This window comes from Ovis aries, chromosome 25, assembly GCF_016772045.2.
Source record: "Ovis aries strain OAR_USU_Benz2616 breed Rambouillet chromosome 25, ARS-UI_Ramb_v3.0, whole genome shotgun sequence".
Taxonomy (NCBI): domain Eukaryota; kingdom Metazoa; phylum Chordata; class Mammalia; order Artiodactyla; family Bovidae; genus Ovis; species Ovis aries.
This window is the reverse complement of record NC_056078.1, coordinates 2,287,494-2,304,227: the sequence shown is the minus strand read 5'-3', so window position 1 is coordinate 2,304,227 and position 16,734 is coordinate 2,287,494. Positions and strand designations below refer to the sequence as shown.

The 16,734-nt window shown below is 47.9% G+C and overlaps 1 protein-coding gene and 1 non-coding gene across 3 annotated transcripts in view; both read left to right on the top strand.

Moving 5' to 3' along the window:
• The window catches only part of LOC121817953 (amyloid-beta A4 precursor protein-binding family A member 2-like), a 29,460-nt gene extending 20,895 nt beyond the window's left edge, over positions 1-8,565 (top strand). Inside the window, exons 3-4 of one of the 2 annotated variants that reach the window (XM_042240803.1) lie at positions 6,693-7,334; positions 7,953-8,565. In XM_042240803.1, coding sequence (XP_042096737.1) covers positions 6,693-7,334; positions 7,953-8,024 — 714 coding nt within the window. In that variant the 3' untranslated portion in view covers positions 8,025-8,565. Of the gene's footprint in view, positions 1-6,692 lie in introns of both variants that reach the window. The other variant, XM_042240802.1, reaches the window with a different exon arrangement.
• A 7,416-nt stretch (positions 8,566-15,981) lies between these two features.
• On the top strand, positions 15,982-16,100 carry LOC114112335 (5S ribosomal RNA). Its single transcript, XR_003587772.1, has one exon. It is a non-coding gene; the product is annotated as a 5S ribosomal RNA (ribosomal RNA).
• The last annotated feature ends 634 nt before the right edge of the window (positions 16,101-16,734 follow it).

Here is a 16,734-nt window from a genome sequence, read left to right as displayed (position 1 = left end):
ATAGCAATGTGGATGGACCTAGAGATTATCATACTAAGTGAAGTAAGTCAGACAGAATTTGACAAATAGCATATGATATCACTTATATGTGAAATCTTTAATGTGAAATAAATGAACCTATCTACAGTACAGAAATGGGCTCAACAGACACAGAGAACCCAGTTGTGGTTGCCGAGGAGGGTGGAGGGGAAGGATTGCGAGTTTGGGGTTAGCAGATATAAACTATGATATCTAGGATGGATAAACAACAAGGTCCTACAGAACAGCCCGGGGAACTATATTCAATATCCTGTGATAAACTGTAATGGAAAAGAATATGGAAAAGTATATGTAGACCTTAAATCACTTTGCTGTGCAGCAGAAAGTAATACAATATTGTAAATCAAGTATATTTCAATTGTATATATAAGCAGAGACCTTCAACATGTTTGCCTACAGCTCCCACCATAGGGGCAGTGAACATTCTCCCAGCCCCACACCTCCGCGCCTTTTCTGAGGACCTGGACATTGGATTGAAGAACAAAAAGTTTTAAAGGGTCCTGGGTAAAGCCCTAGAGCGTGAAGAAAGGCCCAGAGCATATCCTTAGGGAAATACCAAGACACTATTTATTACACAAAAATAAGACACAGTTCGTGTATTTAATAGGGGAAGAGTCAGATAATGTTTATTGGGACAGGAAACATTATGCAGCCATTAAATAATACTTAATAGTGGGTTTCTACTGCATTCCCTTTCTTCATGTTTCACTTAAAATGCTTCCCAGGACTTCCCTGGCAGCCCAGTGGTTAAGACTCTGTGTTGTCAATGCATGGGGCACGAGTTCAATCCCTGGTCAGGGAAATAAGATCCCATATGCCATGTGGTGTGGCCAAAAGATTTTTTAAAAGTTTCTCCACTCCTTGTATATGGTAGGGGAAAAACGCATTCATGGGAGTGAGGCCAGCATGGGTTGCTCTCCTGTTCAACCCACTTCAAGCCCAGCAGTAAGGACAATCATTTCCAGTTTCCCAGGATGGGAAGGCCATCCATTCATTAAATATCGTGCTCAGGGCCTGACAGTGAATGGAAGACTGAATTGAAACAAGGACCTCCTGTCTTCATCTTTAATAGGAGACACTATCTCTTACACCACAAGTGTGCTATAGGTTAATTCTGCAGACCAACAATGTGACTTCTGTCCTGGGTGACCAGCCTGGGTCCTTCCATTTGTATCCACGATGAGAGAATGGTTTGCACCATCAAGCGCTGGAAAAGCCAACACGCCACTACGTGTAATGGGGAAAACTTTTAATTCTGGCTGCACTAGGTTTCTGTTGCCTCACGTGGGCTTTCTCTAGATGTGGGGCACGGGCTCAGTTGCCCCTCAGCATGTGAGAGCTTATTAATAGTTCCCTGGCCAGGAGTCAAACCCTAGTCTCCTGCATTGGAAGGTCGGTTCTTTTTTATATATAATTTCATTCACTTAGCTATTTGTTTATAGCTGTCTTCAGTGATGCTCGGACTGCTCTCTAGTTGTGGTGAGCAGGGGCTACTCTCCAGCGCAGTGTGAGGGCTTCTTACTGCAAGTGCTCCTCTTGCTTTGGAGCACAGGCTCTAGGGCAGGTGAGCTTTAGTAGCGCAGTTCTGGGCTTAGTTGCTCCACAGCCTGTGAGATCTTCCCAGATCAGGGACCGAACCTGTGTCGCCTGCACTGTGCAGGTGGATTCTTTACCACTGAGCTGCTAGGGAAGTCCTTAATGGGGAAAACTTGAACAAAAAAAAAAAGGTTCATTCACAGAGCCCAGCCAAGCCCTATTGGAGCCTGAGCCCACCCCCCAAAACAAATCACTAATAATCAACCTTGTCTTTAACATTTTACTCTCTTGTTCATCGTGGATTTTTTTTTTTTTGCATTAATTTTTATTTTTCGAAGTCTTGCATTAGAATTGTATCTATTTTGATTCCTGAGTTTTTTGGCACCCTGTTAAATCTTGCGCCCGAGGCAAGGGTCACGCCTACCTCACCCTGGGCCAGCCCTGCCTTTAAAAAGTGAAGACATTTTCCTTAATACATGATATTTGTTTTTTCTCTCTGACTTACTTCACTCTGTGTGTGTGCGCCCAGTTGCTTCAGTTGTGTCCGATTCTGTGGCCCTGTGCACTGCAGTATGCCAGGCTCCTCTGTCCATGGGATTTTGCAGGCAAGGATACTGGAGTAGGTTGCTATGCCTTCCTCCAGGGATCTTCCTGACCCAGGGATCGAACCCGCATCTTTTATATCTCCTGCATTGAGAGGTGGGTTCTTTACCACTAGCACCACCTGGGGAGCCTGTATGACAGTCCCATGCTCTGAGGCGACCGAAATGGGAAGGAAATCCAAAAAAGAGGGGATGTATGTATACGTGTAGCTGATTCACTTTGCTGTACAGCAGATAGTAACGACACTGTAAAGCAACTACACTCCAATAAAAAAATAATTTTAAAAAAGTAAAGGCATTTTCATTACAGCTGGGAATAAGTCAGGGATGCCCCAGTACCTCTGTCGTGTAAATGGAAGGGCAGTGCAGCCAGACAGAATGCTGGAGAAGAGAATCAAATGTTCAACTAAGAGTACTGAAATTTCAAAATGGGCTTTTCGGGCTTCCCTGGTGGCCCAGTAAAGAATCATGCCTGCTAATGCAGGAGACGTGTGTTCGATCCCTGATCCAGGAAGACCCCACATGCTGTGGGGCAACTAAGCCTTTGTTTTTCAGCTATTGAGCCTGTACTCTAGAGTCCAGAAGCCAAAACTAATGAGCCCACGTGCCTCAATTACTAAAGCCCATGCTCCCCAACAAGGGACACCACTGCAATGAGAAACCCACGCACCACAACTCTAATCCTCCTGATTAGAGAACAGCTCAAGCAGTAAGATGCAGCACAGCCAAAAATAAACAAACAAAAAGGCTTTTACAAGATCAGTAGAATTTTTTTATGTACCAACAACAGGTATATAAGATAGAGAAAATCTATTCCCATGGCTACAAAAACTAAAACGTCTTAGAATGAGCTTCCTGTGTCGATAGCTATAAAGAAACCCAAATGCTGTTGACATTTAAGGCTCAAATAAACGGGGGAGACGTATCTTGAGTGAAAAGACCTGATGTTGTGTGTATAAAATTCCATCACTGTTGGACAGTATGAAGTAAGGCACAAGATGATTTTTCAGCCGACTTGCTGCAGTGGCTTGGCCACCTGGATTTCTTTGTTGAGGCAAGAGGAGGAGCCTCTATTTTTAAACTGTGGATAGAAGTGGGCTGTCCTTGGCCACATCTGTTTGTTCCAGGGGACAATGCGCATGCCACTTGGGGGCAAGAAATGTGTTCACTTCCCCAGCCTGTGAGCTGCCCCCATCACAGCTGCCAGGAATGCAAACTCCCCATGAGAGGGACTGGACATCTCCCTTGAAGTGGGCATGTCCAGCCACTATCTGTAACCTTGATTTGCTGTTTTTTTACGAAAATGCGTTTATTTAATATAAATATATATTTTCACAAATAAGTATAATATTTTATAACCTGTGTATCTTACTTAACATATTGTCTCTTCCATGAAATAGTTGGAATAATATCATTTTCAATGATTGCAATACTCATCACTATTTTATCATAATGTACAAATTGCATGTTATTGGACATTTAAGTAGTACGTGATTTGTACATTAACAAAGAAGTTTTCTTATTTCCAGACAATGTAATGGTGAAATGGACATCCTTTTAGGCTATACCTTTGTACACATGGGCTTCCCTGGTGGCTGAGCTGGTAAAGCATCTGCCTGCAATGTGGGAGACCTGGGTGTGATCCTGGGTTGGGAAGATCCCTGGAGAAGGGAAGAGCTACCCACTCCAGTATTTGGCCTGGAGAATTCCATGGACTGTATAGTCCATGGGGTCGCAAAGAGTTGGATATGCCTGAGCGACTTTCCTTTGTACATATACACCATTGTTTATCTAGTGTTCATTCCTAGATTTGGAATTGCCAGGCCAGTCTTTTGAAAGGTTTTTCATTCCCAGTTGCAAATTAGTTTCCAGAAAGGTTATGCTTTTTAAAAATTAAAACTATTGCCACTTTTATTTTTCTCCTCTGTCATCTTTTTGTTGGACTGTGATTGCTTTCTGATGTTGTGTTAGTTTCTGCTGCACAGAACATGGGAAGTCTGCTGTGAAATGAGGCTTGGTGCTCTGGGTGCATCCTCTGTGGTCACCCGTGTTCTAGGAAACACTGGACACCTTGCCTCTCCCTGGGAGCAGGTCTCTGAAATGGGCCCATCAGTTTCAGGTTTGGGAATGGGGTGACACAGAAGGATGCTCAGACCCTGCAGGGTCCATCTCAGTGACAGTTTTCCTGCTGTGGGACCATTTCTGGTGTGTGAGCTGCTCTGGATAAGCACGGTGGATCTGCTGGAGTCTGGTGATGCTATGGAGACACAGCCACACGTGAGCCTTTCAGGTTCCCTAAAGGATAGGAAGGAGATTTCCACTGACCTCCCTTCCCCCACTGTCTCTCCAAGGGTCTGAAAAAGAAATCCTGTGAGTCAACGTGCCCGTTGAGAATTGTCCAGGGACTCTATGTTTTGTGGGACAAAATGTAGGGTTCTGGAGGGTGGGGTTTAGGACCTCCCTGGTTTGGGCCCATGGGATCTTTGCAGTGTCCTGCAGTATCATGACCTGTACCCCTGAAATGGCAGCCACATCCCTTGCACCCTCCTGGGTGCCCCCTTCTCCTGGTGGCTGTCCTCCCTCTGGTGTTCCCCCCAACTCCGTCCTGAGGCCCCACCCCATCAAGCCTGTGAGGCTGGGGCTCATGTCCAGTGTCTCTGTGTGGCATTCAGCCTGGATGGTTCCTGGCAAATCCAGTCAGTGGTTTTGTTTGGAGTGAGGAGGAAGCAGAAGCTTGTGTGTGCTGGGAGTTGGAGGCAAGCAATGGGAAGATTGGAGATGGGCTTCAGGGGCAGCAGATGAGATTTGGAAGGGGTAGGGCACCTCCTCTTTGGTTTCATAATATCTTTGGGATGAAAGCTTCTCTTTTTCTTTTTGAGAACAAATAACCTGATTTTACAACCTGTTGTCTCCGTCACCTGGGCTCCTCAACCCAGGAACCATCTTCACAAAGTCATGAGTGTGATGGTCAGCAGGTACATGAAAAGATGCTCAGCATCATTTCTTAGGCTTGCTGCTGCTGCTAAGTAGCTTCAGTCGTGTCCGACTCTGCGACCCCATAGATGGCAGCCCACGAGGCTCCCCCGTCCCTGGGGTTCTCCAGACAAGAACACTGGAGTGGGTTGCCGTTTCCTTCCCCAATGCATAAAAGTGAAAGTGATGATGCTCAGTCGTGCCTGACTCATTTCTTATGAGGGATATGCATATCAGAACTACAGTGGGGCACCATCTAACAGTGGCTGTTAGACAGTCCACAAATAATAAATGCTAGAGAGGGTGTGGTGAAAAGGGAATCCTCCTACACTGATGCTGGGAATGTCAGTGGGTGCCGCCACTATGGAGAACAGTATGGAGGTTCCTTAAAATACTACAAATAGAGCTACTGTATGATCCAGCAACCCCACCCCTATCCGAAAAAAGATATATACACCCCAGGGTTCAGTGCAGCATTATTTACAACAGCCAAAACATAAAAACAACCTCAATGTCTATCCTCAGATGAATGAATAAAGATGATGTGATACATAAATACTATGGAATATTACTCTGCCATTAAAAACGAGAGAATGCCATTTGCAGCAATGAATGGACCTAGAGATGATCATATTAAGTGAAGTAAATAAATGAAAAACAAATATCATACAGTTTCATCATATCTAAAAAAGATATAAATGAACTTATTTACAAAACAGAAACAGATTCATAGACATAGAAAATAAACCACGGTTACCAAAGAGAAAGGCTGGGGAGAGGAATAAATAGGGAATTTGGTATTAACAGATACACACTACTGCTGCTGCTGCTAAGTCACTTCAGTCGTGTCCGTCTCTGTGTGACCCCATAGATGGCAGCCCACCAGGCTCCCCCGTCCCTGGGATTCTCAAGGCACGAACACTGGAGTGGGTTGCCATTTCCTTCTCCAATGCATGAGAGTGAAAAGTGAAAGTGAAGTCGCTCAGTCGTGTCCAACTCCTAGCGACCCCATGGACTGTAGCCCACCAGGCTCCTCCATCCATGGGATTTTCCAGGCAAGAGTACTGGAGGGGGGTGCCATTGCCTTCTCCGCAGATACACACTACTATATATAAATTAGACAGTCAACAAAGACCTGCAGTACAGCACAGGGAACTATATTCAAAAAGAATATGTATGTGTATATATATATAGATATAAAATGCACACACATAGATATATATAACTGAAGCACTTTGCTGTACACCAGAAACTAACAGCATTGTAAGTTAACTATATGCTAATCAAATCAAAGGGCGAATTCATGCATGAGCAGGGAGTTGGGGGGAAGTAGCAGGTGTCCTGGGAAGTCTCCAGGGTCCCCTTTCCTCCTCCATCCCTGGTGCCCTCCTGTCTCTTAGGCAGAGCATGTGCTGGTCCTGGCACCATAGTCAGCTGAGGAGGGGCACCCCGTCATTCGAGTGGACGCGAGTCACTTCTGGGTGCCCCTCGGGTTGGCTGTTTGGGGTGGGCTCTGACTCCTGTCCCCCTTCCTGACTGCAGTGGCTGCCTCCCGGTGACGACGGCAGCGTGAGCCCCGCCAGGGCCCACCTGAAGTGTCAGGGTGCTGCGAGCAGCCTACTGAGCTGCAGGGCAAGAGAGGGCCTGGGTCCCGAGCGTGAGGACTGGGGAGCAGCACGTGCCCGGCGGCCCGGAGCTGGCAGCCCTGTGGCCCGAGAGCCTGCGTCCTCTGAGCAGGGCGGCCCCGACCAGAGCCCCGACGGGGACTCCAGCTCTGACTACGTGAACAACACCTCGGAGGAGAAGGACTACAACTCGGGGCTGCCTGAAGAGGAGGAGGGCATCACCTACTTCATCCGCTACTGCCCCGAGGACAACAGCTCCCTGCAGGGCACGGACTGCGAGGGGCGAGGCTACCTGGCCCATGACGTGCACCACCTGGAGATGGACGAGTGCCAGGAGGCAGTGCAGGAGTGGACAGAACCGGGGCCCAGCGACTCCCCCAGGGCTTGCCCACCCACTGAGGCCGGCTGCCGCCCCAAAAGACACGAGTGCAGGCCCAAGTCTCTGAACCTCCCTCCTGAGGCCAAGCAGCCTGCTGACGCCCTGGGCTTCAAGACCAAGAGGAGCTTCAAGATCAAGACTAGGACCTCAGAGGAGAGGTCCAAGTGGCCCCAAGAGGAGGTAGGATTCTGGCTGGCCCTGGAGAAGCAGATTGAGGGGCTGAGAGCAAAGGCTTCTGTGCAGCCCCCAAGTCAGAATGCGAGTCAGTTCTCCATGCGTTCAGTTATGCATGGAAGTCCCGGCCACTCCTGTTCACCCATCAGATGCCGTAGTAAATGTTGAGGAAATCTTGTTGAGGCTGATTGGCAGCCAGGGCCCCCAGCAGACACCCAGCCCCCCAGCAGAGCTTGGGTTCTTCACCTGCTTGCTCTGGATCTGCTCGTGTTGGGGTGGTCCCTGAGACTGTCGCCCCTCTCCAAGGGGTTTCGGTCAGTCACAGGGATCTGGTACTGCTGGCAAGTGCAGACAGCTGCAGCCAGTGGTTGGGACAGCCCAGCGGTGAGGGGCAGCGAGCCGAGTGCATTTCACAGGGGCGGTGGAATCTGGGGACACTTCTCTGAAAGACCCGGGGCCTTGGTATGATTGGCAGTTCACTGTAAATAACCATTTTGCAAATGATTAGTTGAAAGTCTGCCAGTCTTGGAGAAGAAATGCATGCTAATGAGGCCAGTAGATTTAAGCATAACTGTAGCAAAGTAAGCAAAGTAAGTGTGCATTCTAATAAACACTTTTGAAAAGTTCCCTTTCAGAAAGAAAAACTTACATGTATATAGAAAGAAGATGCATGTGAAGGAACTTCTATTTGACTAACTCTATGGAAAGTGAGAATGAACTGCTTTCATATTTATTTTTAATTGAAGGGTAGTTTCTTTACAATGTTGTGTTAGTTTCTGCATTTCCCTCTTCCTGTGTTGCTGTAAAGCCATCTCTAGACCTTATGTAATTTAATCCATACATTGTTCAGTTGTATGTGTGTTTATTGCATTTTTTCCATATTTATACAAAATCATAATGGCTCCTAAGACAAAATTAATGGTAATCCTTTAATATCATGAAATATCTAGTAGATATTCAAATTTGTTATTCTGTAGTTTTTATAGGGTCTTTCTTCGATTGAAAATCCCAATAATAGGTACCTATTGCCTTGTTATATCTCCTTTGAGCTTTTGTTGTCATTTAGTTGTGTGTGGGGAGGTGGTGTAAGCAGGGTCTTTTTTTCCATGATATTATTTATCTGGGAAACTCAACATATCTCACAAAGTATACTCATGGATTCCATATGACCTCAAGAAAATTAATCACTCTGTGCATCAGACTCTATATCTATAAAATGAGAATAATTAGACATCAATCCAATTAGTAATCATTTATTATATCCCCATAAGATTAATGACATTCTTTAAATATTTTTAAAAATAAAGTTTTAAAGGCATTTTACTGTTATGCAGCGCATACACGGAAGCATATTGAAGATGGGCTTGAGATCAGGTATACAGATGAACAACGTGAAGTGATATACAAAGATCTGGTTGGGCCAACTCAAGCTATCTGGTAGTCATGTACAGATATGAGAACTGGACCATAAGGAAGGCTAAGCACCGAAGGTTGATCTCTATGCTTTCAAAGTGTAGTGCTGGAGAAGACTCTTGAGAGTTCCTTGGACAGCAAGGAGATCAAACCTATCAATCCTAAAAGAAATCAACCCTGAATATTCATTGGAAGGACTGAGACTGAAGCTGAAGCTCCCATACTTTGTCCACCTGATGCAAACAGCTGACTCATTGGAAAAGACCCTGATGCTGGGAAAGATTGAAAGCAGGAGGAGAAGGGGGAGACAGAGGATGAGACGGCTGGATGGCATCACTGACTCAATGGACATGAGTTTGAGCAAACTCCAGTAGATGGTGATGGACAGGGAGGCCTGGCACGCTGCAGTCCATGGTGTCGGAAAGAGTCTGACACAAATGAGCAACTGAACAACAAGCTCACGTTATATTTTGTCATCAGCATTTGGGAAAATGTTTACTTTAAATACAGGTTTTTTTCCTTATTTTAATTGGAATGTAATTGCTTTACAGTGCTGTGTTAATCTGTGCTGTACAATGCGAATCAGCTGTATGCATATATATATCCCCTCCCTCTTGAGCCTTACTCTCACCCTCCACACCCATCCCACCCCTCTAGATCATCACAGAGCACCGAGCTGAGCTCTTTGTACACAGCAGCTTTGCACTAGCTGTTTACTTTACACATGGTAGAGTGTATATGTCAAGGCTACTCTCTCAGTTTGTTCCCCCCTCCCCTCCCCCAACTGTGTCCACAAGCCCATTCTCTATGTCTGTGCCTCTGTTCCTGCCTTGCAAAGCTCTTAAAATATTCTTTGTATCATTGATGTTACTAGGTTTCTCTATTATGGGTATTGGTATTGGTTTATCTTTATCCTGCTTCATTCTCAAGTGCACTTTTAATTTGAGAACTCATCTCTCTCTTCAATTATGTAGAATTATCAGATATCTCTTCAAATACTTCTACTCTTACTCCAGCTGGTCTCTTTTTCTTTAGCTCAGGTTTGTTAGAATTTATGAAGCTGTCCTCCATATCTCTTAGTTTCACTTCAGTTCAGTTCAGTTCAGTTCAGCCGCTCAGTCGTGTCCGACTCTTTGCGACCCCATGAATCACAGCACGCCAGGCCTCCCTGTCCATCACCATCTCCCGGAGTTCACTCAGACTCATGTCCATCAAGTCCGTGATGCCATCCAGCCATCTCATCCTTGGTCATTCCCTTCTCCTCCTGCCTCCAACCGTGAACTCCTGATGATGTTCAAGCTGGTTTTAGAAAAGCAGAGGAACCAGAGATCAAATTGCCAACATCTGCTGGATCATGGAAAAAGCAAGAGAGTTCCAGAAAAACATCGATTTCTGCTTTATTGACTATGCCAAAGCCTTTGACTGTGTGGATCACAAGAAACTGTGGAAAATTCTTCAAGAGATGGGAATACCAGACCACCTGACCTGCCTCTTGAGAAATCTGTATGCAGGTCAGGAAGCTACAGTTAGAACTGGACATGGAACAACAGACTGGTTCCAAATAGGAAAAGGAGTACGTCAAGGCTGTATATTGTCACCCTGCTTATTTAACTTCTATGCAGAGTACATCATGAGAAATGCTGGGCTGGAAGAAGCACAAGCTGGAATCAGGATTGCCAGGAGAAATCTCAATAACCTCAGATATGCAGATGACACCACCCTTATGGCAGAAAGTGAAGAGGAGCTAAAAAGCCTCTTGATGAAAGTGAAAGAGGAGAGTGAAGAAGTTGGCTTAAAGCTCAACATTCAGAAAACGAAGATCATGGCATCTGGTCCCATCACTTCATGGGAAATAGATGGGGAAACAGTGTCAGACTTTATTTTGGGGGGCTCCAAAATCACTGCAGATTGTGACTGCAGCCATGAAATTAAAAGACGTTTACTCCTTGGAAGAAAAGTTATGACCAATCTAGATAGTTTCACTTAGAATATTTATATCTGCCTCCGCCTGTCCCTGCTATATGCACGTGGCCTCAGATGCCCGTGGAGTGGTGTCCACAAACTTGCACCAAACTCTTTTGTTCAACGGGCAACACCAGGGAGGCATAGTTCATCACCAAACCATTGAGAAGAGCTCACTTCCCTTCTTAGAGTCCAAATGTTTATTACCACAGGAAGGATTAGATCACCTTTTGTATTTCTATGAAATAATTATTTAGGATACTATGTAGTAGGTTAAAAGTTGTTGACCTCTATGTACTGACATGGAAAAATTGCTAAGACATCTTGAATAAAAAAGAAAATACAAGTAATGCATACAGTTGACATCATATGCACCTATACACACACACAATGTATGTGTAAGGATATATATATACACATATGTGGAGGAGGGCATGGCAACCCACGCTAGTACTCTTGCCTGGATAGTCCCATGCACTGAGCAGCCTGGCAGACCACAGCCCATAGGGTCGCGAAGAGTCGGACACGAGTGAAGAGACTTAGCATGCATATGTATATATATATATGCATATATAAACTTTAATTGATATGCCTATTAGTCAGACTGCAAAGTTTAGAGCCAGCCATCACCAGAGAATTGATGTTTTCAAATTGTGGTGCTGGAGAAGACTCTTGAGAGTCCATTGGACTGAAAGGAGATAAAACCAATCTTAAAGGAAATCAACCCTGAATATTCATTGGAAGGACTGATGCTAAAGCTAAAGTTCCAATACTTTGGCCATCTGATATCAAGAGCTGACTCGCTGAAAAAGACCCTGATGCTGGGAGAGATTGAAGGCAGGAGGAGAAGGGACAACAGAGGATGAGATGGTTGGATGGCATCATTGACTCAATGGACATGAGTTTGAGTAAACCCTAGGAGACCGTGAAGGACAGGGAAGTCTGGCATGTTGCAGTCCATGGGGTCACAAAGAGTTGGCCGACGACTGAGTGCCTGCACAGAACAGCATAAACCCACACTAATGCTTCAGTTCAGTTCAGTTCAGTTCACTCTTTGCGACCCCATGCTCAGTAACTCCTTGAAATGCTCACAGTTCCCTAGTCAGGGAACTAAGATCCCACATACCACACTGCATGGCCAAAATAAAAGTAATAACCAGACAGTTTGGCAGATGGGAGATTTGGTGATCAGGGAGGCACTCGTATTTGTTGAGTACCTTCTATAAACGGTGCTAAGAGCTGCTTATCTGTTATCTCATTTTGATCTCTTGTCCATTTATATAGCAGGCCTCATCTCCCTCTTATAAATAAGGAATCCAAGGCTCTTAGGAAAAATAATTTGTGAGGAATCATCAACAGTGTTGTCACAAGAACATACTATCAAGTGGAGAAGACATCATTCAGGCCCTAAGGAGAAATGTTTACTAATGGAGAAAATTCTTAAGCATGTGGTTCCTCATTTAGGAAAATTTAGCAACCTCCTTTTGGTCTCTAGAAGTATTAAGCTTATTTTTGTGATGGTTAAAGAATGGCTCTGCCCAAAGGCAGAGGAGTTAGACACAGGAGTGTTCGAAGTTTCTTCTAAGTCTTGTGAAACTATAAATTGGTGTGTTTATTTCAGATGCGTTCTTGTTTATTTCCGTTTCTTAGGGTGGATAATATAAATGCAGCCGTGATGGATTCGAAAGAAAAGATACGTATTCTAAGTGAAGAGGCCAAAATAGGAGCACATAGAAAACCAATGCTCTTTCTCCATCTTAGTGACTGTGGTGGAGTCTTTGTGGAATTGGAGCAAGCCTGATGAATAATTCACAAGAAACTGATTGCCCTGAAAACATCTTTTCACAGTGTGCTTTGACACTGAGTTCTTCACTGCTTCTGTCACTGAGAAGTCAGAACTAAATCATGGAAAGGGATTTTTTAAATTATATATGTATACATATATATATACACACAAAATATTTGCTGATTACTTTGGATTTTCCTGATTTGGAGACAACTTTAATTACTGAATACTTATGGAATATTATTAAAATCATATTCATAGAAACAAATTATTCCTGTTTTGAAACAGGGTGATCGAGTACAGTGTATCTGCTCTGTGGGGGGTGCAGGATGGAGGCATAGAGGACACTTGGCAGCTGCATGGGCGCGCATCTGGAACAAGGGCTTCCTAAGGACGCTATGGAGAGTTTAGAGCAAACTATTTAAGGACAAGGAGTCTTTACCTCAGAACTTTTGTTCTTCTGCAGCAGCACATGGTCACAATTCCCTATTTGGGGCCTAGTGATGGATTATGAACAGGAAGTTTTGTGGCAAGCTTGGTGCCTAATCTACTGGGTGCATAGATGGGTAATTTTTTAAAGTGGTAGCCATAGAAAATTGGAAATGTCACAGAACATTTCATCCAAAGGTGGGCACAATAAAGGACAGACAGAACTGGTAATGACCTAATAGAAGCAGAAGAGATCAAGAAGAGATGGAAAGAATACACTCAGGAACTATACAAAAAACTTCATGATCTGGATAACCACAATGGTGTAGGCTCTCACTGAGAGTCAGGCATCCTGGAGTGTGAAGTCAAGTGGGCATTAGGAAACAGTGCTGCCAATAAATCTAGTGGAGGGAATGGAATTCCAGAAGAGTTATTTAAAATCCTAAAAGATGATGCTATTAAAGTGCTGCACTCAATACGTCAGAAAATTTGGAAAACCTAGCAGAGGCCACAGGACTGGCAAAGGTCAATCCTCATCCCAATCCCCAAGAAGGGCATTACTAAGGAATTTTAAACCACTGGACAATTGCACTCATCTTCCATGCTAGGAAGGTTAAGCTCAAAACCCTCCAAGCTAGGCTTTAGCAGTACATGAACCAAGAACTTCCAGATATTCAAGCAATAGAAAAAGGTTTAGAAAAGGCAGGGGAACCAGAAATGAAATTGCCAACATTTGCTGGATCATAGAAAAGCAAGGGAATTCCAGAAAACATCTACTTCTGTTTCATTGACTATGCTAGAGCCTTTGACTGTGTGGATCATAACAAACTGTGGAAAATTCTTAAAGGGATGAGAATACCAGACTGCTTTACCTGTCTCCTGAGAAACCTGTATGTGGGTCAAGAAGCAACAGTGAGAACACTGTACGGAACAACTGATTGGTTCAGGATTGAGAATGGGTTACCGCACAGCTGTCTGCTGTCACCCTGTTTATTTAAACTATATGCTGAGCACCTTGTGAAAAATGCCAGGCTGGATGAGTTATAAGCTGGAATCAAGATTGCTGGGAGAAATATAAACCTGAGATATGCAGATGATGCCACTCTAATGACAGAGAGTGAAGGGGAAGGAAAGAGCCTCTTGATGCGGGTGTAGGAGGAAAGTGGAAAGCCAGCTTAAAACTCAACATTTAAAAATAAAAATTAAAAACCTAAGATCACAAAGATCCATGAAACGAAAAGATCCTTGCTCCTTGAAAGAAAACTTATGACAAACATACATGGCATATTTGAAGCAGACACATTGCTTTGCCACAGGGGTTCACATACCCAAAGCTATGGTTTTCCTGTAGTCATACAAGGATGTGATAGTTGGACCATAGGAAGGCTGAACGCGGAGGAATTGATGCTTTCAAACTGGGGTCCTGGAAAGACTCTTCAGAGACCTGTGGCCTGTAAAGAAAGAAACACTAAATCCTAAAGAAATCAACACTGGATATTCACTGCAATGATTTAGGATGAAGCCCCAGGCCCAAACCCTACCCCAGGACACCAGCAGACAAATAATATCAGGCAAATGCTCCAACTCCCACAGATGCACACAACACACACACAGCACAGACGCACTAGCCAACAACACAGACCAAAAGCCAAAACCACAAATCAGGGAGACTGAGATGACCGGAGAGAGACAGCAAGAGGACCGCACAGGCTTCCAAAGCCCCGGCCGCCACACCCTCCCCCTCCACTGTGGGTATCCACCCGCCCCCCAGTCGACCCGACCCCCACGCCCACCGACACACTCACACGCACACTCTCTCCCACTCACCTCTGGCCTGGGGGCGGGGGCTGGGTCTCGCCTCAGGGAGCCAAGCCGAAGGGGACCTTTGAGACCTCGGCTGCGAGGAAGTCTTGGGGTCCCGGGTGATTGCCAGCCCCAGGGCAGCGCGTCCAGCCGGGGCTCGCCCGGCCCAAGGCTCACGCCCCCTCCCGCACGGGCCGCTCTCTGCGCTGTGTGACGGTCTGTGCCAGAGTGTCCGTCTCGGATGGGATGCCATCCCTGTGCCCTGTCCGTCTCCCTTTCCGTCTCGCTGTCGGTCGGTCGCTCTGTGTCTCCGTCTCTCTGGCTCTCCCTCCCTGGGTGTGCCTGCGCTCGTGTCTGTCTGTCTGTGTGCATCTGCATCTGCATCTGCATCTGCCCTCTCGCCGTCTTGGGAGCCTGTCTCTGAACCTTCATCTCTTTGCGTCTCTGTCTCTCCTGACCCCCGGCCTGCCGTCCCTTCCTCTGGCCCCGGCCTCTCACGGGTGGGTGCTCTGGCTGTGGCCCTGGCTGACGAGCTTGCGCCGGCCGGCTGTCTCACTTGGCGTGGGTGCCTGCGAGTGTGTCTGTGTGCCTGTCCGTGTGGCTGCACGTCGCTCGTCTGCACCCTCAGCAAGGTCCGGTGCTTGGAGGGCGGCGTGGGGGCAGGGGAGCCTCGGTAGGGCGAAGGGGCGGGGCTGACGAGCTCTGGTCGCCGGCGCTGGTGGCTGCAGGTGGGTTTGGGCACCGCGCAGGTGCCGGGCAGGATGGGGCGCTCAGGGCCGGCTGGGCTGCCTGGGCCCGCAGGAGGCTCAGAGGACCGCGGGCCCCAGCGGGCCCCGAGGCCCTGGGCAGCGAACGCCTTGGGGAGGTGGGCGAGGGGCTGGGGGAGGGGCGGCCCCCGAGCCGGGTGGTGCCTGGAGGGTCCCAGGGTGGGAGAGCGCCAAGACCTCGGCGCCCCTCACTCCACCCTCCCCCACCCCCGGCAGGCACACCCGGCCGGCTGCTCCCCGGTCCCGGAAGCCCTGTGGTCCCCCGGCCGGGCCGGCCGTGTGTTGGCCGTTGGGGGGGGGGGGGGGGCGGGCGGGGCGCGGGGCGGCGTGTGCCGGCCCCGGGCCGCCGGGGTCCGGTCGCGGGTGGTGCAGCTCAAGTGCAGCGCTCCGTGGAGAGCTGGAGAGCTGCGGCCGCCGGCTGGCCCGGCGGCAGGTCAGAGCGAAAGGCAGGCGCAGCGCAGGGCTCTTAGGGCGCCTGGCGGCAGCCGCCTCCGTCTACGGCCATACCACCCTGAACGCGCCCGATCTCGTCTGATCTCGGAAGCTAAGCAGGGTCGGGCCCGGTTAGTACTTGGATGGGAGACCGCCTGGGAATACCGGGTGCTGTAGGCTTTTTGTTGTTTCTGTTTTGCCCTGCCTCCCCTCTCCTTTAGCCCCCGGCCCCAGCCGCACCGCAAGCCGCACCTGCCGCTGGCCCCTGGCACCCCACCGCGCGTGCAGAGCCGCCGCCTGCCTTCCAGCCCTCTCAGGTTGGCTGGCCGGGGCCGACTCCCGCTGCAGACCTGGGTTGCCTCCGCGCGGCCCGCGAGCCCCTCGGCTTTCGGCGTCCAGGAAACCAGACGAACGGCGGCGGCGGGGGCGCGGGGTCTCTGTCTGGGCCTCCTTGGCAGGCCTCAGGCAATTCTGGGCGGGGCCGGGCCCCAGCCCCACCCCCAGGCGCATCCTGGCAGGCAACCTCGCGGTCTCCCCCGCAGGCGCGGGCGCACAACACACACACACACACACACACACACACACACCTCTCACCCGCCCCCCTCCCCCAAACACAGACACACCCCCCGCAGCCCAGACAGGTCAAGAGCCGGAAACCACAAGTAAGGGAGACGGAGAAAGAGGAGAGAGAGAGACAGCAAGAGGACCGCACAGGCTTCCAAAGCCCCGGCCGCCACACCCTCCCCCTCCACTGTGGGTATCCACCCGGCCCCCCAGTCGACCCGACCCACCGTCGCCCACCGACACACTCACA